Source organism: Balaenoptera musculus, chromosome 1, assembly GCF_009873245.2.
Source record: "Balaenoptera musculus isolate JJ_BM4_2016_0621 chromosome 1, mBalMus1.pri.v3, whole genome shotgun sequence".
Taxonomy (NCBI): domain Eukaryota; kingdom Metazoa; phylum Chordata; class Mammalia; order Artiodactyla; family Balaenopteridae; genus Balaenoptera; species Balaenoptera musculus.
The window spans coordinates 42,517,598-42,543,635 of NC_045785.1; the positions used below are offsets into that span (position 1 = coordinate 42,517,598).

At 36.5% G+C, this 26,038-nt stretch overlaps 1 protein-coding gene across 2 annotated transcripts in view; it reads left to right on the plus strand.

Annotated features, from left to right (window-relative positions):
• The window catches only part of C1H1orf185 (chromosome 1 C1orf185 homolog), a 235,473-nt gene that overhangs the window by 133,984 nt on the left and 75,451 nt on the right, over window positions 1-26,038 (plus strand). For both annotated transcript variants that reach the window (XM_036841669.1, XM_036841679.1), the window contains 2 exons: window positions 924-1,026; window positions 1,737-1,786. In XM_036841669.1, the coding sequence (XP_036697564.1) occupies window positions 1,019-1,026; window positions 1,737-1,786 (58 nt within the window). In that variant the 5' untranslated portion in view covers window positions 924-1,018. The remainder of the gene's footprint in view (window positions 1-923; window positions 1,027-1,736; window positions 1,787-26,038) is intronic.

Genomic DNA, 26,038 nt, shown 5'->3' on the forward strand with positions numbered 1-26,038 from the left:
ATATGAATGAAAGAAGTAGTAAAGAAGTAAATCTACATTTTATATATATTAAAAATGGTTCATTTATTTTCACCAGTATATATAATGTTTTTCTAACTGTTTACAGTTACTAAATGCCAGCCTGGGCTTGTTAGTTATAACTTAGAACACTGCCTATTTCACTAGATGTTCTCTTCTTTTCCTCCATGCCATAAATGGAGCTAAATGAACTTGGAAGCAAAGGCCAAAAATATATAGAAGTACAGAGGCATAGGCTTTGGAATCAGATAGACCTGGATTTATATCCCAGATACTCTACTTGGTAGGGTAGGGTTTTTAACCTCTATGTGTCTCCATTGCTGTAAAGACAGTGTGAAATAGTGGAAACAGTACATTGGCTTAGGAATCTGAGAGTCTTGGATTCTCATGTATTTGTAACTTTGGGCAAGTTATTTACTATATTGTTCACTCTCAATTTCCGCATCTACAAAGTGAGGATAATATCTCTTTCATAGGGTCCTTGTAAAAATGTAAAGCACCTGACACAGAAGGTAACCAGTAAATGTTCATTTCTGTTACTAATATAGGATAGTCATTAATTTTCTGCCCAAGATAACTTTGTTCATTGGTAAGAAGGCATCCACCCTAGAGGTAAGTTGTTTTTTTTTTTCATGACTACTACTCTTGTAATGAGCTATGCTGATTGTTTTTCAATATTACTAATAACCCCTACGGCTAGACACTAAAGCCAGAAGCATATTCCAATTAGCAATACTTTACCCACAAATATACATTCCTAAGGGAATGGAGGGCAAGAGCAAGCTCTGCCAGCTTACATTTCTTTTGCATCCACTTTCTGTTTTCTATTACAGGTGGGATCTCATTTTAATGAATACCATTTTAAACATCTGTTTCTACATGGTGAGACTATTTTTGTGTTCTAGGATATGGGCCACAGGAACTGTGCTTTGTTGACTTGGCTAAAACAAATTCTACAAAAATAAAGAGAAAGAAAATTCTTTCTTTACAAGGACTGTCTATGCAGAAGTAAGTATTTTAATAAGAGGTAAGTATCGTTTGTAAGTGAAATACCTGGCTTGGCTACTTCCAAGAAAACAGAACATGAGCTGGTGGGTAGAAGGCAAAGTGCAGTGGAAAGCAAGAGAAAATAAGAGAAAATGGAGCAAAGCCCTCAAGTGAGATCTGTTAGAAAGTTCAAACCTTAAGCCGGAACTCCACTTGGAAACATAACCCCTCCTCTTCCAGGGCATACTTCACAAGTTACCTCCTCTACAAAGCTTTTTCCAATTCCCTCTAGACATATAATTCAATTCTCTGTTTCCTGTACTCCCACTTGTTCTGAAACTGTGAGTAACATTTACCAGTATTCATCTTATACCTTTAAAGATAATTGTTTTGTGCTCTGTCCCTTTCCCTCACCAAGACTGTGAGCTCAGATCTCTAAGACAAAGATTGATTCAACTTCCTAAGACCAAAACCTAGCTCAGAGCTTAATACATAATAGCTATTTAATAAATTCTCATTGAATTCGATACATATGAAGAAGTATTAATATGCTGAATCCAGTATTTTTACCTATCTTGGATGCTCCTAGATAGCAAAAAACATGCTTCATTTCCACAGGATTTGACAGACTGATGTTCAGTGCCAGGTGCTGGTTGAAAAAAATTACTGAAATTAATATGCCAAAGTTGGCAAAAACCAAAATCAACCTTTTGACCTTTAATTTCTTTCAGGACCTGGATGCACAAAAATCTACTACATGCTCCTGAATTAAACACTAACAGTAAGTGACTAAAATATACTGAGTGCTCTGGGAAGACCCAGCTTAAGGCTCTTCATCCTCGCTATGGGAGGGGGTGAGTGTGTGGTGGGGTGGTGGGAGCTGGCGGTGGGGTCGGTAATAGGTAGGTGTGGGGTGGCGGGGAAAGGCGAAGCTCCCAGGATAGGGACTCGGAAGGGCTTGACAGACCACTGGCGTTGGGCAGGCGGCAGGGGCGAGTTACCTCAAAAGAACCAAAGGCCAGAACGGGGACTGCGAAAATGGACTCGAAGGAGCCGTCTGGGAGCACATTAGAAGGCTTGATCCCCTTCCCTCGGATAACATCAGCCCAGGTGCTGGTGCCAACTTGAGCCAACCATTCTGAATGAGCCAACCATTCCAGCTTCCAGCCTACCAGCCCCAGGTTCCTCGCCATCACGGTTTGTCGTGGCGCTGCCTGCTGGGCCCAGGCTTTCGGCCGGTCGGGCTCCTATTTCCGGCTGCGAGGCTCCGCCTTCCCGCCGGCCGTAGAGGCACCGCCCAGTCCCCAAAAGCGACGGCGGTTGCAGTTGTGCGTCGTACTGCTCCTCTCTTGCCCTAGAGGATCTTCTCTTCTTCTCCCTTTCTGCCGTCCCAGCAAGCTGCAAACCCTCTGAAAAAAATGCCTCTGCACCTCTAGCTCTTGAGGAGGTTGGCGTCTGCAGTGGAGTCTCCTATTGCAGGTGTGAGTTAACGACCTGGAACCCATTTTCGCCCGTATTTTCTTTAGCTCCCTTTCTTTGGCAACCACTGGGCTTTAGAATTTTGGAGTCAGCTCCCCTCTCTGACCTAGAGTTCCTGAAAGAGCCTGTGCTTTAGTTGACTCCTCTGGTTTGTGATGAGGAGCCCCTTGCCATGTTTGTAAGGGAAAGGTGAGAATATTCTTAAAATGATAAGCAAAGTGCTAACTCTAAATTTAAAGAGTTGCCCTATTCCGGCCGTTCCAGAATGGTCTTTGGAATAGTGAGATAACCCTCTTTTCCTCTTCCTTACATCTGAACACTCTCTGGAAAGAAGCTAATTTCCTACCACGTGCTAATTAAAGTGGTGGTCAAGAACCTCTCCTTCATGTGTGACCTTACTTTTGCAGGGGCTGTAATGGAAATGAAGTGTAAACTTTCAGGGTATAAAGTAATATCTATGACTGACTTATTCCGAAATTAAAGTTTGCTGACCCTTAGGACATGATACAAGGTATACCTCTGAGATATTGCAGGTTCAGTTTCAGACCAGTGCCATAAGTGAATATGGCAATAAAGTGAGTAACATGAATTTTTTAGTTTCCCAGTGCATATAAAAGCTGTGTTTACACTATGCTGTAGTCTGTTAAGTGTGCAATAGCATTATGTCTAAGAAAACAATGTACATAACCTAATTAAAAAATACTTTATTGCTAAAAACGCTGGACTTCCCTGGTGGTCCATTGGTTAAGAATCCGTGCTTCCACGGCAGGGGGCACAGGTCTGATCCCTGGTTGGGGGGATAGGATCCCACGTGCTGTGCGGTGTGGCCAAAATAAAATAAAATAAAATAAAAATAAAACAGCTTTAAAAATGCTGACCATCACCTGACAATGCAGGGTTGCCACAAACCTTCAATTTGTAAAAAAAGTGCAGTATCTGTGAAGCACAATAAAATGGGGTATGCCTGTATAGCATAGAAAATGAAAAAAGCAACCAATTCTACTTGAATATATTTTTCATTATTATAATCCATCAAATATGGTTTTCAAAATGTAGTTCATTTTATTCACTGTCAAGAATGTGTATTCAAAACTAATATTTTACTCTTGAACTTTTATAGCCCCACTCTTCTCTGAGTTTATGCCACATATAAATTTAATTGTGGGCCTGTCCAGCAGGAAAAAGAAAGTTCAAAACAAGTTAGAAGGGGATATAAATATTGTAGAGTGTGGGTTATATAGAGTCAGATGGACTTACACTCACTATTTATTAGCTATGTATGAACTTAACCAACTTCTTTATCTTAAGTTGGGTTCTCCTACAACTAAGACCCTGAGATAAGGATCAGGGTACTAATTCCCTTCCCTCAGTGGTTGAGGGTTACTCTTGGGATTGTTAATTCTCTGGTACTTCCCTAGGCAGCCTTCCTTTGAGTAGCATGTGCCTGCTGCTAGAGAAAACCCTCAGGCAGAAAGACAAATGGTTGAGATAGGAAGCCATTGGCATAGCCTTAATGGAAATTGACATATGAAGCTGCAGGTAGCCTCCAGGGTGGCACAGGGGGATATGAGCTGGGCACTGACGATGTCTGAAACATTCATTAAGCCTTAATTTCTTTCTCTGTAATCTAGAGATAATAATTAGAGATTATAAGTAGAGTGATGTTAAGACTCTAGATCATAAAAAATACTTTAAAATTTTGAATATGTTAATATAATAATGTTGTATCATAATAATTAGGCACATCTTTTTAAGATTTTATTTATTTATTTATTTTATATAGCACGTTCTTATTAGTCATCCATTTTATACACATCAGTGTATACATGTCAATCCCAATCGCCCAATTCATCACACCCCCACCCACACCCCCCCACGGCTTTCTCCCCTTGGTGTCCATACGTTTGTTCTCTACAGCTGTGTCTCAATTTCTGCCCTGCAAACTGGTTCATCTGTACCATTTTTCTAGGTTGCACATATATGCATTAATATACGATATTTGTTTTTCTCTTTCTGACTTCCTTCACTCGGTATGACAGTCTAGATCCATCAACATCTCAACAAATTACCCAATTTCGTTCCTTTTAATGGCTGAGTAATATTCCATTGTATATATGTACCACATCTTCTTTATCCATTCATCTGTCGATGAGCATTTAGGTTGCTTCCATGACCTGGCTATTGTAAATAGTGCCGCGATGAACATTGGGATGCATGTGTCTTTTTCAATTATCGTTTTCTCTGGGTATATGCCCAGTAGTGGGATTGCTGGATCATATGGTAATTCTATTTTTAGTTTTTTAAGGAACCTCCATACCGTTCCCCTTAGTGGGTGTATCAGTTTACATTCCCACCAACAGTGCAAGAGGGTTCCCTTTTCTCCACACCCTCTCCAGCATTTGGTGTTGTAGATTTTCTGATGTTGCCCATTCTAACTGGTGTGAGGTGATACCTCATTGTAGTTTTGATTTGCATTTCTGTAATAATTAGTGATGTTGAGCAACTTTTCATTTGCTTCTTGGCCATTTGTATGTCTTCTTTGGAGAAGTGTCTATTTAGGTCTTCTGCCCATTTTTGGATTGGGTTTTTTTTTTTTTAATATTGACCTGCATGAGCTGTTTATATATTTTGGAGATTAATCCTTTGTCCGTTGATTCATTTGCAAATATTTTCTCCAATTCTGAGGGTTGTCTTTCATCTTGTTTATGGTTTCCTTTGCTGTGCAAAAGCTTTGAAGTTTCATTAGGTCCCATTTGTTTATTTTTGTTTTTATTTCCATTACTCTAGGAGGTGTGTCAAAAAAGATCTTGCTGTGATTTATGTCAAAGAGTGTTCTTCCTATGTTTTCCTCTAAGAGTTTTATAGTGTCCAGTCTTACATTTAGGTCTCTAATCCATTTTGAGTTTATTTTTGTGTATGGTGTTAGGGAGTGTTCTAATTTCATTCTTTTACATGTAGCTGTCCAGTTTTCCCAGCGACACTTATTGAAGAGACTGTCTTTTCTCCAATGTATGTTCTTACCTCCTTTGTCATAGATTAGTTGACCATAGGTACATGGGTTTACCTCTGGGCTTTCTATCTTGTTCCATTGATATATGTTTCTGTTTTTGTGCCAGTACCATATTGTCTTGATTACTGTAGCTTTGTAGTATAGTCTGAAGTTAGGGGGTCTGATTCCTCCAGCTCCATTTTTTCCCCTCAAGACTGCTTTGGCTAGTCCGGGTCTTTTGTGTCTCCATACAAATTTTAAGATTTTGTTCCAGTTCCGTAAAAAATGCCATTGGTAATTTGATAGGGATTGCATTGAATCTGTAGATTGCTTTGGGTAGTAGAGTCATTTTCACAATATTGATTCTTGCAAACCAAGAGCATGGCATATCTCTCCATCTGTTGGTATCATCTTTAATTTTTTACAGCAGTTTCTTATAGTTTTCTGCATACAGGTCTTTTGTCTCCCTAGGTAGGTTTATTCCTAGGTATTTTATTCTTTTTCTTGCGATGGTAAATGGGAGTGTTTCCTTAATTTCTCTTTCAGATTTTTCATCATGATTTCTGTGCATTGATTTTGTATCCTGCAACTTTACCAAATTCATTGATTAGCTCTAGTAGTTTTCTGGTGGCATTTTTAGGATTCTCTATGAATAGTATCATGTCATCTGCAAACAGTGACAATTTTACTTCTTCTTTTCCAATTTGGATTCCTTTTATTTCTTTTTCTTCTCTGATTGCCATGGCTAGGACTTCCAAAACTATGTTGAATAATAGTGGTGAGAGTGGACAACCTTGTCTTGTTCCTGATCTTAGAGGAAATGCTTTCAGTTTTTCACCATTGAGAATGATGTTTGCTGTCGGTTTGTTGTATATGGCCTTTATTATGTTGAGGTAGGTTCCCTCTATGCCCACTTTCTGGAGAGTTTTTATCATAAATCGGTGTTGAATTTTGTCAAAAGTTTTTTCTGCATCTATTGAGATGATCATATAGTTTTTCTTCTTCAATTTGTTAATATGGTGTATCACATTGATTGATTTGCATATATTGAAGAATCCTTGCATCCCTGGGATAAATTCCACTTGATCATGGTGTATGATTCTTTTAATGTGTTGTTGGATTCTGCTTGCTAGTATTTTGTTGAGGATTTTTGTATCTAAATTCATCAGTTATATTGGTCTGTAATTTTATTTTTTTGTAGTATCTTTGTCTGGTTTTGGTAGCAGGGTGATGGTGGCCTCATAGAATGAGTTTGGGAGTGTTCCTTCCTCTGCAATTTTTTGGAAGAGTTTGAGAAGGATAGGTGTTAGCTCTTCTCTAAATGTTTGATAGAATTCACCTGTGAAGCCATCTGGTCCTGGACTTTTATTTGTTGGAAGATTTTTAATCACAGTTTCAATTTCAGTGCTTGTGATTGGTCTGTTCATATTTTCTGTTTCTTCCTGGTTCAGTCTTGGAAGGTTTTGAATTTCTAAGAATTTGTCCATTTCTTCCTGGTTGTCCATTTTATTGGCATAAAGTTGCTTGTAGTAATCTCTTAAGATGCTTTGTATTTCTGGGGTGTCTGTTGTAACTTCTCCTTTTTCATTTCTGATTTTATTGATTTGAGTCCTCTCCCTCTTTTTCTTGATGAGTCTGGTTAATGGCTTATCAATTTTGTTTATCTTCTCAAAGAACCAGCTTTTAGTTTTATTGATCTTTGCTATTGTTTTCTTTGTTTCTATTTCATTTATTTCTGCTCTGATCTGTATAATTTCTTTCCTTCTGCTGACTTTGGGTTTTGTTTGTTCTTCTTTCTCTAGTTCCTTTAGGTGTAAGGTTAGATTGTTTATTTGAGATTTTTCTTGTTTCTTGTGGTAGGCTTGTATAGCTATAAACTTCCCTCTTAGAACTGCTTTTGCTGCATCCCATAGGTTTTGGTTCATCGTGTTTTCATTGTCATTTGTCTCTAGGTATTTTTTGATTTCCTCTTTGATTTCTTCAGTGATCTCTTGGTTATTTAATAACGTATTGTTTAGCCTCCATGTCTTTGTGTTTTTTACGTTTTTTCCCCTGTAATTCATTTCTAATCTCATAGTGTTGTGGTCAGAAAAGATGCTTGATATGATTTCAATTTTCTTAAATTTACCGTGGCTTGATTTGTGACCCAAGATGCGATCTATCCTGGAGAATGTTCCGTGCGCACTTGAGAAGAATGTGTAATCTGCTGTTTTTGGATGGAATGTCCTATAAATATCAATTAAATCTATCTGGTCTATTGTGTCATTTAAAGCTTCTGTTTCCTTATTTATTTTCATTTTGGATGATACGTACCTTGGTGTAAGTGAGGTGTTAAAATCCCCCACTATTATTGTGTTACTGTCAATTTCCTCTTTTATAGCTGTTAGCAGTTGCCTTATGTATTGAGGTGCTCCTATGTTGGGTGCATATATTTTTATAATTGTTATATCTTCTTCTTGGATTGATCCCTTGATCATTATGTAGTGTCCTTCCTTGTCTCTTGTAACATTCTTTATTTTAAAGTCTATTTTATCCAATATGAGTGTTGCTACTCCAGCTTTCTTTTGATTTCCATTTGCATGGAATATCTTTTTCCATCCCCTCAGTTTCAGTCTGTATGTGTCCCTAGGTCTGAAGTGGGTCTCTTGTAGACAGCATATATATGGGTCTTGTTTTTGTATCCATTCAGCAAGCCTGTGTCTTTTGGTTGGTGCATTTAATCCATTCACGTTTAAGGTAATTATCGATATGTATGTTCCTATGACCATTTTCTTAATTGTTTTGGGTTTGTTTTTGTAGGTCCTTTTCTTCTCTTGTGTTTCCCACTTAGAGAAGTTCCTTTAGCATTTGTTGTAGAGCTGGTTTGGTGTTGCTGAATTCCCTTAGCTTTTGCTTGTCTGTAAAGCTTTTGATTTCTCCATCGAATCTGAATGAGATCCTTGCCAGGTAGAGTAATCTTGGTTGTAGGTTCTTCCCTTTCATCACTTTAAGTATATTATGCCACTCCCTTCTGGCTTGTAGAGTTTCTGCTGAGAAATCAGCTGTTAACCTTATGGGAGTTCCCTTGTATGTTATTGTCATTTTTCCCTTGCTGCTTTCAATAATTTTTCTTTGTCTTTAATTTTTGCCAATTTGTTTACTGTGTCTTGGCATGTTTCTCCTTGGGTTTATCCTGTATGGGACTCACTGCACTTCCTGGACTTGGGTGGCTACTTCCTTTCCCATGTTAGGGAAGTTTTTGACTATAATCTCTTCAAATATTTTCTCTGGTCCTTTCTCTCTCTCTTCTCTTTCTGGGACCCCTTTAATGCGAATATTGTTGTGTTTAATGTTGTCCCAGAGGTCTCTTAGGGTGTCTTCATTTCTTTTCATTCTTTTTTCTTTATTCTGTTCTGCAGCAGTGAATTCCACCATTCTGTCTTCCAGGTCACTTATCCGTTCTTCTGCCTCAGTTATTCTGCTATTGATTCCTTCTAGTGTATTTTTCATTTCAGTTATTGTGTTGTTCATCTCTGTTTGTTTGTTCTTTAATTCCTCTAGGTCTTTGTTAAACATTTCTTGCATCTTCTCAATCTTTGCCTCCATTTTTTTTTGTGAGGTCCTGGATCATCTTCACTATCATTATTCTGAATTCTTTTTCTGGAAGGTTGCCTATCTCCACTTCATTTAGTTGTTTTTCTGGGGTTTTATCTTGTTCCTTCATCTGGTACATAGCCCTCTGCCTTTTCATCTTGTCTATCTTTTTGTGAATGTGGTTTTTGTTACACAGGCTGCAGGATTGTACTTCTTGCTTCTGCTGTCTGCCCTCTGGTGTCTTTTTCAGATTTTAAGCACACATTAATATTTGTGGTGTCACTCTATTTGTGGAACACATTCCCATTTCTTCTAGTCTACTTCTATTCACACTTATAGGAGTCACACATTACCTGGAAGATGTTCCTAAACCTGATTCCTTAATACCCTACTCCTCCCCCTAGGATGATTTGTCTCCCCACTAGACCATAGTGAGAACAAAGACCATGTAATTTATACTTCAACAAAAATGTATGAAACACTGTGACAAACTGGAGAACATAAAGACCAAAAAGAAAGCCCCACTCTCAGGATTTTACAATTCAGGCTGGGTATAAACAAAAACTTCAACAACTAAAGTACATCATGATACTCAGATAAAGGCAAATGCAAGGTTTTAAAGAAGCAAATAGGAGGAGTTAATTCACCCTGTCTTTGAAAGTCAGAGCTTCAGAAGGAAATTACTTCAGCTTACAGTTAATGAATAAATAGAATTTAGTCTGGAAGCATACAAACCAGACTGTTAATAACAGTTACCTGTGGAGTGGGAAGTGTGTGTGTGTGTGTGTGTGTGTGTGTGTGTGTGTGTGTGTGTGTGTAATTTGGAGGAGACAGGGCAAGATAAAGAAATACTTAACTTTTTACTCTGTATATTTTTGTGTTGTGTGAATCCTTTATACAGAATGTGTACTCATCATTCTCTTGTGTAATTAAAGAAAAAAACATTAGATTGATTGAAGGGATACCAGAGAGGAAACAGCGAAGGCAGAGACTTTAGCTCAGGAGACTGCATCATATTCAGGGAGGTACATGTATCATAGTATGGCTGTTGCATAATGAGCCTAAAGGAAAGTGTCAGGAAATCAAATCAGAGAGTTAGATTTGGGCCAAACCAGATTTGTAGGCTATTGTAGCAGTCAAATGGAAAAGCATGAGAGCATAAAGAAACAAAAGTGAGAGAAGGAAGAGTGGAGGATACCAGAGATAGAGGTAAAAGGTACATAATTTGGTGCATAGATAATAGAAGGTAAATGAGCACCTATCTCAACTGAGTTCTATGAGAGAATTAAGCCCTTGTGCCCTAAGGTATCTATTATATGCAATGAATTAATTTCCTATGCATCTGGAATAGTATTAATTATGTACTGATCCTTGGAAAAATTGAGAAAATAGTCACTTAAATAATTTTCTGTGCTCAGATAAAGAACATGGATTGAGAAAGACCTTGGTAATTGTGTGGAAGATGGTTGCTTATTATTGGCTAAAATGTGTCCTATATGTGAAGAAGTAAATTTGAGTTCAGTTTTCAATGCATTGAATTTGAGGTGTTTATGGGACATTTAGGAGGAGAGATGTGATAGTTGAGTAAAAAATTCTGGAGCTTGTACTAGATATCTAAACTGGAAAGAAAGTGTAATAAGTCTTCAGCATATAAGTATTATAGTTAAAGCCATAGATTCAGTTGGATCACCCAACTAATGTGAGAAAAAACACAAAGATTTAAAATAGAATCTTAGGGAACTATGACATTTGGGAGATAGGCATTAGAAGATGAGCCTGACAAGAAGACTAAAGCAAGAACTGGAAACCTGAAGAAAATTATGGCATAGAAGTCAAGGAAGAGAAGGATTACAAGAATGATGGAACAGTCAACAGTGTCATTACTGCAGAAATGTGTCCATTGGTCATGGTAATATAGAGATCAGCGTTGACCTTAGTGAGAGCAGCTTTGGAAGAACTGTATGGGCAAAAGTAATATTAGAGTGAGTTGGGAGGTGAGAAAGCCGAGTAGTGAGAGTGAACATCTCTTCCAAGATTCTTGGTTATGAAGAATGATAAAGGTTTTATTTGTCTTGAAGATGGAAGGGACTTGTATAGTACATTTATATGTTAAGGGAAAAGATCAATAGAGGGGTAGCAAAGGAATAGTACAGAAGGAAGAGAGAAGTGATGATTAATGATTTCTGAGCTCAGGTGGAACCTTAAGTCATAGATAGAAGGAGGAGTCTCCACTGAGCCTGGAAAGAATGAGATAAAGATGAGTACTGATGCAGATTAATTTATTATAAGTGGTATGGAAGAAATGAAAGGAGTTTCAGCCTAATGGTTCCTATTTTCTCTATGAAATAGGAAATTAGATCATCTGTTGGGGTAGTGTGAGGAAGCAATTAAATGAGAATTTGAATAAAGAGCTGAAATTTTGGAAGAGGTACTGAAAAGAATGAGGAAAAGGAACTAAGATTTATCAAAAGTCTAATATGATAGCCTGTATGGTAAATGCTTTATATACATTATTGCATTTAATTCTAACAATCATCATTATATATATCATATCAAGAGAGGCTCATTTCAACAGTGTATGTGAAAGTGCTTTGTACATTGTAAAGTCCTAGATAAATGTAAGGTATAATTGCAATAGTAGTAATGAATTCAAGGCACTTTTATTATAACCTTGTCAATAGTTATGGCATTTTTATCCCAAATATGGGTATATCATGCTCTGTGTAATAAAAGGTTTTCTGAAAACAATTTTTTTATACATATACTCAAGGATGCTTGCTCATTGCTTTGCTGTTTTTTTTTTTTAATTTTTATTTATTTATTTATTTATTTTTGGCTGTGTTGGGTCTTCATTTCTGTGCGAGGGCTTCCTCTAGTTGCAGCGAGCGGGGGCCACTCTTCATCGTGGTTCGCGGGCCTCTCACTATCGCGGCCTCTCTTGTTGCGGAGCACAGGCTCCAGACGCGCAGGCTCAGTAGTTGTTGCGCACGGGCTTAGTTGCTCCGCGGCATGTGGGATCTTCCCAGACCAGGGCTTGAACCCATGTCCCCTGCATTAGCAGGCAGATTCTCAACCACTGCGCCACCAGGGAAGCCCCTGAAAAATTTTTAAAAAAGAAAGAGGCTCATCTTTTACAGATAGTAAATAACAGTCAGAATTTGAACCCAGAGTTTTTCTGGCTTCAGATCCTGTGACAGATACACTTCTAGGGTTTAACAAAACCCAAGGGAGTGCAGTTAGACTTGTGGACTACGGGGTCTTATATTGGACAGGGAAAGAAGTAGGACTGGAAGTAAAGCCAAGGAGTGGTAATACATTTGGGGAAAATGATAAGATCAGGGTTTGGAAATATCAATGAAGTAAAATTAAAATTACAGTGGTATTAAGCAAGTAAAGGCTGAGATAATGATCAGAGAAAAGCATATTATGGCCAAAGAGTAGAATATAGGAGTTAAAATTTCAGAGGTGAAGCAGTTTGGGACTGAGCTGGGATGGAGGTGGAGGAGGGCATGGAGAATGATTATAGCTAGCATTTATTAAGCTTTTAGAATGCTAGATACTGTAGTAAGCACTTTATATGCATTATCTTATTCTCACAATCCTTAATGAGGTAAATACTATCATTATTTCCATTTGATAGATGAGGTGATGTTGATTGTTACTTTCCTAAATTAAGCTCATGGAATCAGATTTTATAAGGCAGCTTCATTTAAAAAAATTTTTATTTTATATTGGAGTATAGTTGATATACAATGTTGTGTTAGTTTCAGGTGTACAGCAAAGTGATTCAGTTATACATATGTATATATCTATTCTTTTTAAGATTCTTTTCCCATATAGATTATTATAGAATACTGAGTAGAGTTCCCTGTGCTATACAGTAGGTCCTTGTTGATTATTTATTTTATATATAGTAGTGTGTATATATTAATCCTAAATCTCTGATTTACCCTCCCCCCACACCTTTCCCCTTTGGTAACCACAAGTTTGTTTTCTATGTCTGTAAGTCTGTTCATGTTTTATAAATAAGTTCATTTGTATCATTTTTTAAGATTCCACATATAAGTGATATCATGTGATATTTGTCTTTCTCTATCTGACTTACTTCACTTAGTATGATAATCTCTAGGTCTATCCATGGTGCTGCAAATGGCATACCTTTTGTGTTTCCGTTCTTTTTTTATGGCTGAGTAATATTCCGTTGTATATATGTACCACATCTTCTTCTTCTTCTTTTTTTTAATTGGAGTATAGTTGCTTTGCAATGTTGTGTTAGTTTCTGTTAGTTTCTGCTGTACAGCAAAGTGAATCAGCTATATGTATACATATAGCCCCTCTTTTTTGGATTTCCTTCCCATTTAGGTCAGAGCATTGAGTTCCCTGTGCTCTACAGTAGGTTCTCATTAGTTATCTATTTGATACATAGTAGTGTATATATGTCAATCCCAATCTCCCAATTCATCCTACCCTCCCTTCCCCCCTTGGGATCCATATGTTTGTTCTCTACATCTGTGTCTCTATTTCTGCTTTGCAAATAAGTTCATCTGTGTCATTTTTCTAGATTCTGCATATAAGCGACTTACACGATATTTGTTTTTCTCTTTCTGACTGACTTCACTCTGTATGGCAGTCTCTAGTCCATCCGTGTTTCTGCAAATGACACAGTTTTGTTCCTTTCTATGGCTGAGTAATATTCCATTGTATATATGTACCACATCTTCTTTATCCATGTTGATGGGCATTTAGGTTGTGTCCATGTCCTGGCTATTGTAGACAGTGCTGCAATGAACATTGGGGTGCATGTATCTTTTTGAATTATGGTTTTCTCTGGGTATATGCCCAGTAGTGGTATTGGTGTGTCATATGGTAGTTCTATTTTAGTCTTTCAAGGAAACTCCATACTGTTCTCCATAGTGGCTGTATCAATTTACATTCCCACCAACAGCGTAAGAGGGTTCCCTTTTCTCCACACCCTCTCCGGCATTTACTGTTTGTAGATTTTTTGATGACGACCATTCTGATCAGTGTGAGATGATACCTCATTGTAGTTTTGATTTGCATGTCACTAATAATTAGTGATGTTGAGCATCTTTTCATGTGTTTGTTGGCCATCTGTATGTCTTCTTTGGAGAAATTTCTATTTAGGTCTTCCACCCATTTTTTGATTGGGTTCTTTGTTTGGTTGGTTTTTTTGATATTGAGCTGTATGGGCTGTTTGTATATTTTGGAGATTAATTCTTGTTGGTTGCATCATTTGCAAATATTTTCTCCCATTCTGTGGGTTGACTTTTCATTTTGTTTATGGTTTCCTTTGCTGTGCAAAAGCTTTTAAGTTTAACTAGGTCCCATTTGTTTATTTTTATTTTTATTTTTGTTACTCTAAGAGGTGGATCCAAAAAGATATGACTGCGATTTATGTCAGAGAGTGTTCTGCCTATGTTTTCCTCTAAGAGTTTTATAGTATCCAGTCTTACATTTAGGTCTTTAATCCATTTTGAGTTTATTTTTGTGTATAGTTTTAGAGAATGTTCTAATTTCATTCTTTTACATGTAACTGTCCAGTTTTCCAAGCACCACTTATTGAAGAGACCATCTTTTCCCCATTGTATGTTCTTGCTTCCTTTGTCATAGATTAATTGACATAGGTGCGTGTGTTTACTTCTGGGCTTTCTATCCTGTTCCATTGATGTATAAGTCTGTCTTTGTGCCAGTACCATACTGTTTTGATTACTGTAGCTTTATAGTATAGTTTGAAGTCAAGAAGCCTCATTCCTCCAGCTCTGTTTTTCTTTCTCAAGATTGCTTTGGCTATTCAGGGTCTTTTGTGTTTCCATACAAAATTTAAGATTTTTTGTTCTAGATCTGCAAAAAAATGCCATTGGTAATTTGATAGGGATTTCACTGAATCTGTAGATTGCCTTCGGTAGTATAGTCATTTCACATTACTGAGGCAGCTTCATTTTATGATTAATTTTCTTACTACATTCTTCAGCAGATTCTTTCTAATGGAATTTTTTACTAATTCTTAGAATTTTTCAAAGTAATTTTAATCATCATAATAAATGATTTAATATTGAATAACAAAGTGATTTAAAATATCTGCTTAATTATGGTTGTATTTTACTATGATTTTCAGGTCAAATAAAAGGGAATCAGTATCAGTGCTGAACTAAACTACTTATATTGGACAGCTACCATCTTCAAATTCAGAGCAGGCCACACTTCAAATTCAGAGCAGGTCACAGTTAAATAAATAAAGAATTTAATTTATTAAAGGGCTGGGAAGAAAAATTATTTTATGGATGTTAGAAAAGCAGAGTTTCAACAGAAAATATGAAACAAAGGCAAGAATTGGCAACAAAAACTTTTATTTGAAAATATTTTAAGGATCATTTAATATGGTAAACAAAAAGAATATCAGTGAAATTAAAATATCTATTTAAAAAAGCTAAAAAGAAAAAAAGAAACAGTTCTGCTTTAACAGCAAAAAAAATATTGTTTAGAATTATAAGAAGTTTGAAGAAATACATATAAGATGTATCAGATTACATACTATGAAGGAATTTTAAATTACTTTACCTAAGTAGGCAGTTGAAAAGAATACCAATTCAACTAACTTTAATAAATATTAACTATGTGCTCTGACATATGGTTGGTAAATGCATTAAGAAAATCTTGTGGGAATAAAGCATCTCAGTATTAAATTTAACCAACTCTTTTCAGGACAATGAAAACAATCATTTCAAACTAAAAATGAAAAAAATATTATGTTTTTACTGCATTGCTAACATTTCTTAACTCAAAGATAATTCATCAGAAGTTTCAGATCATAGAAACCATATGACCCGTTTAAATCACTATACTTTAAAAATGTTTTATGTGTTAAACAGGAAAATAAAGGAAAAACCCCACAGTGTTTTATTTAAAGCATGTCATGGAGGATTATGGTTTTAAAGTAGTTTAATAAATGGTTGAAACTCTTGGCAAGTATTCTCAGAATTTAGCAAATTTACCCTAAAGGGAAAGTAAAGATTCTTCATCCTTACTAACCTCTGTTAAACAAAAATCAACCTAAGTGCAAAAGAGTCACCAAGTTATAGAAAATGTAGGTTTGATTGTAATCAAACAAGCATACACAAGGTAATTCAAGAACCTTTGTAATAAAGTGAGTAACAGATTTTCAGTTACTCAGTCTATTTTAAAATGCAAAAGTAGAGCAGCAGCTTGAGAATTTGTTCAAGAAAAAATTCCTATGTTCATTTAAATTGGCAAAGATTATGAGATTTAAATATAGTCATGCGATAGAATCTTCAGAACATTTTGAAAGAATTTCACCCAGATCTACAAAATAGTGTTTTTAAGGCCAAATGGAAAATGTCACAAAAGAATCAGAAGTTTTATATGATATATTTAAATTGATAAGTGACAGGAATGAATCACAAAAGAGACAGGTATCTAAGGTAAAAAATATTCTTGTAAAGAAGCAACATGTAAATCTAGAAATGTGATCTAAAGTCAACATCGCATTTTTTACTAGATCACATTCAAATAATGCAAATATATCAGAGTAATCAGTACATTTATGGGAGAATTAATGACAGTCTTCTAAAAGTTGAATATATTACTTAAGGCTAGAAAATTGTAGTCTTCTCATAAATATATTCTTTTTTTTTAAGCTACAAAATTGCAGCTTCAGTGGGAAACACAAATTTGTTATTACACAGTTATGGTAAGTCAGAACTCTGGGCCTGGATCAGCTAGATTCTCTGCTTAGGGTCCCACAAGTCTGAAATCAGTCTTGGGTGGGGCTGTTATCTCATTCAAGTCTTGGAGTCCTCTTCCACATTTATTGGTTCTTGGCAGAATTCAGTCCCTTACAGTTGTAGGATTTAAATCCCTATTTTCATGCTGTCTGTCAACAAGGGGCATTCTCAGCTCCTAGTGGTTGACTACCATTCCATGCTACATGGCCCTCTCTACAATATGGCAAGTTGCTCCTTCAAGGCTAACAGGAGACTCTCTCTAACTTATTCCAACTGTGACCTCTAAATCCTCTTTAGAGTTCACCTGATTAGGTCGGGATCACTCAAGATAATCTCCCTTTTGATTAACTTAAAGTCAACTAATAATAAGTCTTAATTATATCTGCAAAATCTCTTGACCTGTGCCATATAATATAACCTAACCACAGAATTAGTATCCCATCATATTTACAGGTCCCATCTGCATCCGAGGAGAGAGGATTATACAGGGCATGTACACCAGAGGAAAGGAATCTTAGGGACCATCTCAGAATTCTAACAGAATTAGGGTGAAGATATATGAATGTTAACTTGCAGCAGATTAGTGGAATATTGAAAGGAGTGTTCTGGGTTGGTTTTTTTTTCTGTTGACCACCAACAGAAAAAACATTGGATTATAAATTCCTGAGTTCAAAGGGCACTATACTATGCACGAGATAAAAACAAATGGGAGGGACTTCCCTAATGTTCCAGTGGGTGGGACTCCACACTCCCAGTGTGGGGGGCCCAGGTTCCATCCCTGGTCAGGGAACTAGATCCTGCACGCATGCCACAGCTAAGAGTTTGCATGCTGCAATTAAGAAGTCTGCGTGTGCCACAACTAAGACCCAGGGCAGCCAAAATAAATACGTAAATAAATATTTTAAAAAAACAAAAACAGATGGGAGCAAAAAGAGTATAAGAACTGGGTTGTCTTAAAGCTGCTGGAGAATTTTAAAGTGGAGTGAAGAGAAAAGAAAGAGTTTGGAAGAAGATAAAGAGTGATACAGAGTTCCCCTTTCACCCTGCTTCAAGGAATAGTGTAAATTGTGTGTGTGTGCGTGTGTGTGTGTGTGTGTGTGTGTGTGAATTGAGGAATCAAAAAGGAGTGCAGATACATACTCTTGTTTTGGCTAGATTTCTAATAGGTAGTGGACTAAGAGCAGCATCCAGCATTATTTAGAAAATGAGAGAATGAGCAACCAGAAAAATGGTGGAGTGGCACCTCTCAGTGGGAAAGAGTAGGGTACAGCCTGAGTCCCTGGCTTGATGAGGAGGAAATGTAATATTCCCATATGCTAAAGAGAGGAAGGGAAATGAGAATTGAAGGAGAAAGATGGTAATGACCAAGGGATCTTAATCATGAGAGAGAAGCAAAGTGACCCTGTAGTATAGGACTTTAGGGTGGACTACTAGATGGAGAGTAAGACTGAACCTTCAACATCAGACACTGCCTATACAGAAAGAAGATACTATAAGGACATCAGTTATTGTACCAACAGCCTAGGTGAAACCAAGATGGACCACATCCATAGTAGTGAGGGCTTGGATGGCATGTGTGAATTAGACTATAACTGAGTAAATAATACTGAATTTATTTTTAAAACATCATAGAATTGAAATAAAATTACTAGAAAGCATCTAGGTTAAGGTTTTTGCCACCAGTAGTCAAACTATTAAAATAACTAAGACTTCGATTTTTGCCCCCCTGAATTTTGTGGATTATTGCATGCCTATTAAATATTATACTGTTTACATAGAAACTCACATAACAGAGTTCTACTATAAAGAACTCTTACTGTGTAAGATAACTCATCTTTGGACAAGTTTATTATTAGTCATCACTTTCCTGAATTCTGAAGGGAAAGTAAAGCACTAGATTTCAGTAGTAAAGTTACATCCATGTTGCTTAATTCTGACCATCAAAGATTCACTTGTGCTTTGGAAATAAAGATTTAAGTGATCTGTTTATTATTAGCTTTTTAATCCTACTGGTATTAGATCCATCTTCATAGTCATTAGGCCAATTATAGCAAAGAAATCCATCATATATCAATATCTTCTTTCTTCACACTCTGTAAGAGAAAATTCTTGAGAGATTTCAATCTATAGATGGTGCTTAATAAGTCTTTTAGGACCTTCAAGATGGCAGAGGACTAAGACATGGAGATAACCTTCCTCCCCACAAATACATCAAAAATACATTTACATGTGGAACACCTCCTACAGAAGGCTGGCAGAAGACCTCAGACTTCCCAAAAGGCCAGAAAATCCCCAAGTACCTGGGTAGGGCAAAAGAAAAAACAGAGATAAAAGAATAGGGATGGGACCTGCACCTCTGGGAGGGAGCTGTGAAGGAGGAAAAGTTTCTACACACTAGGAAGCCCCTTCACTAGCAGAGAAGCGGGGGGGTGGGTGCGTGGGGGGAACTTCAGAGCCACAGAGGAGAGCTCAGCAACAGGGGTGCAGAGGGCAAAGTGGACAAAATGAGAAGACAGAGAAATACGCAACAGATGAAAAGCAAGGTAAAAACCCAGCAGACCAAACAAATGAAGAGGAAACAGGCAGTCTACCTAAAAAAGAAGTCAGAGTAATGATAGTAAAGATGATCCAAACTCTTGGAAATAGAATGAAGAAAATACAAGAAATGTTTGACAAGGAACTAGAAGAACTAAAGAGCAAACAATAATGAACAGCACAATAAATGAAGTTATAAATTCTCTAGAAGGAATCAGTAGCAGATTAACTAAGGCAGAAGAACGGATAAGTGACCTGGAAGATAAAAGAGTGGAAATAACTTCCACAGAGCAGAATAAAAAAAAAAGGAATGAAAAGAATTGAGGACAGTCTCAGAGACCTCTGGGACAACATTAAATGCACCAACATTTGAATTATAGGGGTCCCAGAAGAAGAAGAGAAAAAGAAAGGGACTGAGAAAATATTGGACGACATTATAGTTGAAAACTTCCCTAATATGGGAAAGGCAATAGTCAAGCCCAGGAAACACAGAGAGTCCCATACAGGATAAATCCAAGGAGAAACATGCAAAGACACATATTAATCAAACTATCAAAACATAAATACAAAGAAAAAATATTAAAAGCAGCAAGGGAAAAGCAAAAAAATAACATACACGGGAATCCCCATAAAGTTAACAGGTGATCTTTCAGCAGAAACTCTGCAATGCAGACGGGAGTGGCAGCACATATTTAAAGTCATGAAAGGGAAAAACCTACAACCAAGATTACTCTACCCAGCAAGGATCTCATTCAGATTTGATGGAGAAATTAAAACCTTTACAGACAAGCAAAAGTTAAGAGAATTCAGTACTACCAAGCCAGCTTTACAACAAATGCTAAAGGAACTTCTCTAGGCAGGAAACACAAGAGAAGGGAAAGACCTACAAAAACAACCCAAAACAATTGAGAAAATGGTAATTGGAACATACATATCGATAATTACCTTAAATGTAAATTAATTAAATGCTCCAACCAAAAGACATAGACTGACTGAATGAATACAAAAACAAGACCCGTATATATGCTGTCTACAAGAGACACACTTCAGACCCAGGGACACATACAGACTGAAAATGAGGGGATGGAAAAAGATATTCCATGCAAATGGAAATCAAAGGAAAGCTGGAGTAGCAATACTCATCATAAAATAGACTTTAAAATAAAGACTATTACAAGAGACAAAGAAGGACACTACATAATGATCAAGGGATCAATCCAAGAAGATGATATAACAATTGTAAATACTTAGGCAGCCAACATAGGAGCACCTCAATACATAAGGCAAATGCTAACAGACATAAAAGGGGAAATCAACAGTAACACAATAATAGTAGGGAACTTTAACACCCCACTTTCATCAATGGACAGATCATCCAAAATGAAAATAAATAAGGAAACACAAGCTTTAAATGATACATTAATCAAGATGGACTTAAATGATATTTATAGGACATTCCATCCAAAAACAACAGAATACACTTTCTACTTAAGTGCTCATATATGACAACCCAAAACTTATGGGATGCAGCAAAAGCAGTTCTAAGAGGGAAGTTTATAGCAATACGAGCCTGCATCAAGAAACAAGAAAAATCTCAAACAACCTAACCTTACACCTAAAGCAATTAGAGAAATAAGAGCAAACAAACAAAACCAAAGTTAGCAGAAGGAAAGAAATCATAAAGATCAGATCAGAAATAAATGAAAAAGAAATGAAGGAAACAATAGCAAAGATCAATAAACTAAAAGCTGGTTCTTTGAGAAGATAAACAAAGTTAATAAACCATTAGCCAGACTCATCAAGAAAGAAAGGGAGAAGACTCAAATCAACAGAATTAGAAACGAAAAAGAAGTAACAACTGACACTGCAGAAATACAAAGTATCATGAGAGATTACTGCAAGCCATTGTATGCCCATTGGAAGAAATGGACAAATTCTTAGAAAAGTACAACCTTCCAAGACTGAACCAGCAAGAAATAGAATATATAAACAGACCAATCACAAACACTGAAATTGAAACTGTGATTAAAAATCTTCCAACAAACAAAAGCTCAGGACGAGATGGCTTCACAGGTGAATTCTATCAAACATTTAGAGATGAGTTAGCACCTATCCTTCTCAAACTCTTCCAGAATACAGCAGCGGGAGGAATACTCCCAAAGTCATTCTACAAGGCCACCATCACCCTGATACCAAAACCAGACAATGATGTCACAAAAAAAGAAAACTAGAGGCCAGTATCACTGATGAACATAGATGCAAAAATCCTCAACAAAATACTAGCAAACAGAATCCAACAGCAAATTAAAAGGATCATACACCATGATCAAGTGGGGTTTATCCCAGGAATGCAAGGATTCTTCAATACACGCAAATCAATCAATGTGATACACCATATTAACAAATTGAAGGATAAAATCCATATGATAATCGCAATAGATGCAGAAAAAGCTTTTGACAAAATTCAACACCCATTTATGATAAAAACTCTCCAGAAAGTGGGCATAGAGGGAACGTACCTCAACATAATAAAGCCCATATATGACAAAGCCACAGCCAACATCGTTCTCAATGGTAAAAAAACTGAGACAATTTCCACTAAGATCAGGAAGAAGACAAGGTTGCCCACTCTCACCACTATTATTCAACATAGTTTTGGAAGTTTTAGCCACAGCAATCAGAGAAGAAAAAGAAATAAAAGGAATCCATATCGGAAAAGAAGAAGTAAAGCTGTCACTGTTTGCAGATGACATGATACTATACATAGAGAATCCTAAAGATGTCACTAGAAAACTACTATAGCCAATCAATGAATTTGGTAAAGTAGCAGGATACAAAATTAATGCACAGAAATCTCTTGCATTCCTATACACTAATGATGAAAAATCTGAAAGAGAAATTAAGGAAACACTCCCATTTACCATTGCAAGAAAAAGAATAAAATACCTAGGAATAAACCTGCCTAAGGAGACAAAAGACTTGTATGCAGAAAACTATAAAGCACTGATGAAAGAAATTAAAGATGATACAAACAGAGGGAGAGATATACCATGTTCTCGGATTGGAAAAATCAACATTGTGAAAATGACTATACCATACAAAGCAATCTACAGAATCAATGCAATCCCTATCAAACTACCAATGGCATTTTTCACAGAGCTAGAACAAAAAAATTCACAATATGTATGGAAACACAAAAGACCCCGCATAGCCTAAGCAATCTTGAGTACGAAAAATTGAGCTGGGGGAATCAGCCTCCCTGACTTCAGACTATACTATAAAGCTACAGTAATCAAGGCAGTATGGTACTGGCACAAAAACAGAAATATAGATCAGTGGAAAAGGATAGAAAGCCCAGAGATAAACCCACGCACATATGGTCACTTTATCTTTGATAAAGGAGGCAAGAATATACAATGGAGAAAAAACAGCCTCTTCAATAAGTGGTGCTGGGAAAACTGGAGAGCTACACGTAAAAGAATGAAATCAGAACACTCCCTCACACCATACACAAAAATAAACTCAAAATGGATTAAAGACCTAAATGTAAAGCCAGACCCTATAAAACTCTTAGAGCAAAACACAGGAAGAACACTGTTTGACACATATCACAGCAAGATCCTTTTTGATCCACCTCCTAGAGAAATGGAAATAAAGACAAAAATAAACAAATGGGGCCTAATGAAACTTAAAAGCTTTTGCACAGCAAAGGAAACCATAAACAAGACGAAAAGACAACCCTCAGAATGGGAGAAAATATTTGCAAATGCAGCAACTGACAAAGGATTAATCTCCAAAATATACAAGCAATTCATTCAGCTCAATATCAAAAAAACCAACAACCCAATCATAAAATGGGTAGAAGACCTAAATAGACATTTCTCCAAAGAAGACATACAGATGGCCAAGAGGCACATGAAAGGATGCTCAACATCACTAATTATTAGAGAAATGCAAATCAAAACTACAATGAGGTACCACGTCACACTGGTCAGAATGGCTATCATCGAAACATCTACAAACAATAAATGCTGGAGAAGGTGTGGAGAAAAGGGAACCCTCTTGCACTGTTGGTGGGAATGTAAATTGATACAGCCACTATGGAGAACAGTATGGAGGTTCCTTAAAAAAATAAAAATAGAACTACCATATGACCCAGCAATCCACTACTGGGCATATACCCTGAGAAAACCATAATTCAAAAATAGTCATGTACCAAAATGTTCATTGCAGCTCTATTTACAACAGCCAGGACATGGAAGCAACCTAAGTGTCCATCGACAGATGAATGGATAAAGAAGATGTGACACATATATACAATGGAATATTACTCAGCCATAAAAGGAAACGAAATTGAGTTATTTGTAGTGAGGTGGATGGACCTAGAGTCTGTCATACAGAGTGAAGTAAGTCAGAAAGAGAAAAACAAATACCATATGCTAACACATATATAGGAACCTAGATGAACAGGACAGGAATAAGGAAGCAGACATAGAGAATGGATTTGAGGATACGTGGAGGGGAAGGGTAAGCTGGGACAAAGTGAAAGAAGTAGAATTGACATATATACACTACCAAATGTAAAATAGATAGCTAGTGGGAAGCAGCTGCATAGCACAGGGAGATCAGCTCAGTGCTTTGTGATCACCTAGAGGGGTGGGATAGGGAGGGTTGGAGGGAGATGCAAGATGGAGGGGATATGGGGATATATGTATACATATAGCTGATTTACTTTGTTATACAGCAGAAACTAACACAACATTGTAAAACAATTATACCCCAATAAAGATGTTAAATTAAAAAAAATGTCTTTTGTATTTGGTTTATTGACATACAATTGACATACAATATTATGTAAACTTAAGGTATACAAACATGATGACCTGATACATGTATGTATTGTGAAATGACTACCACAGTACAGTTAGTCAACACTTCTGTCACCTCACATAATAACCTTTTTGGTGTGTGGTCAGAATATTTACAATCTATTCTGTTAGCAACCTTCAAATATTTAACACTATTGTTAACTCTAATCACCGTGTTGTACATTAGATCCCCGGACTTATTCATCTTATAACTGAAAATTTATACCCTTGACCAGCATATCCCCATCTCCCTCAGCCACCAGCCCCTGTCAACCACCATTCTAGTCTGTTTCTATGAGACTGGCATTTCTAGATTCCACATATAAGTGAAATCATACAGTATTTTCTTTCTCTGACTGACTTACTTCACATAGCATAATGCCCTCAAGGTCTATCTATGTTGTCGCAAATGTCAAGATTTCCTTTTTTTATAGCTGAATAATACTCCATTGTGTATATATACAACATTTCCTTTATCCATTATTCTACTGATGAGTGCTTCAGTTGTTTCCACCTCGTGGATATTGTAAATAATGCTGCAATGAACATGGGGGATGCAGATATTTCTTCAAGATAGTGATTTCATTTCCTTCAGTTAAATACCAAGAAGTGGGATTGCTGGATCATATGATAGATCTCTTTTTAATTTTTTAAGGAACTTCTATACTGTTTTCCAGTGGATGTACCAATTTACATTCCCAGTAAGAATGCAGAAGGGTCAGCTTTTCTCTACATCCTCACCAACACTTGTTATTCCTTTTCTTTTTGGTAATACCCATTCTGCAGGTGTACTGTGGTTTTAATTTTCCTTTCCCTTATCATTAGTGATTTTGAGCATCTTTTCATGTACTTGTTGGCCATTTGTATACCTTCTCTGGCAAAATGTCTATTCAGATCCTCTGCCCATTTTAAAAATCAGATTATTTGTTTTATGCTATTGAGTTCTATGGGTTCCGTATATATTTTGGATATTAATCTCTTATCATGTAAGTGGTAAGAAAATATTTTCTCTCATTGTAGGTTGCCTTTTCATTTTGTTCATTGTTTCTTTTGCTATGCATAAGGTTTTTTAGTATGATGTGGTCCCACTTGTTTATTTTTGCTTTTGATAATCATCAAGGTCAATTTCAGGGAGGTTTTCCCCTGTTTTCTTCTAGTAATTTTATGGCTTCAGGTCTTACATTTAAGTTTTTAATCCATTTCAAGTTAATTTTTGTGAGAGGTATAAGATAGGGATCCAATTTCATTCCTTTCCATGTGAATATCCAGCTTTCCAACACTACTTATTGAAGAGACTGTCCTTTCCTCTTCGAGTATTTTTGGCTCACTTGTCAAATATTTGTTCACCATATATGCATGGGTTTATTTCTGGGCTCTCAATTCCATTCCATTGGTCTATGTGTCTGTTTTTATGCCAGTACTATACTGTTTTTTTTTTTATTTGAAGTATAGTTGACTTACAATATTATATTAGTTTCAGATGTACAACAGTAATTCAATATTTTTGTAGATTATACTCCCTTTAAAGTTATTACAAAATAAGGGCTATATTTCCCTGTGCTGTACAATATATCCTTGTTGCTTATCTATTTTATACATAATAGTTTGTACCCCTTAATCTCATACCCCTATCTTTCCCCTCCCCTCTTCCCTCTCCCTACTGGTAACTAGTAGTTTGTCTCTGTATCTGTGAGTCTGTTTCTGTTTTGTTATATACTTTTATTTGTTTTATTATTTGGATTCCATATATAACTGATAACATAGAGTATTTGTCTCATCTGACTTATTTCACTAAGCATAATACCCTCTAGGTCCATCCCCATTGT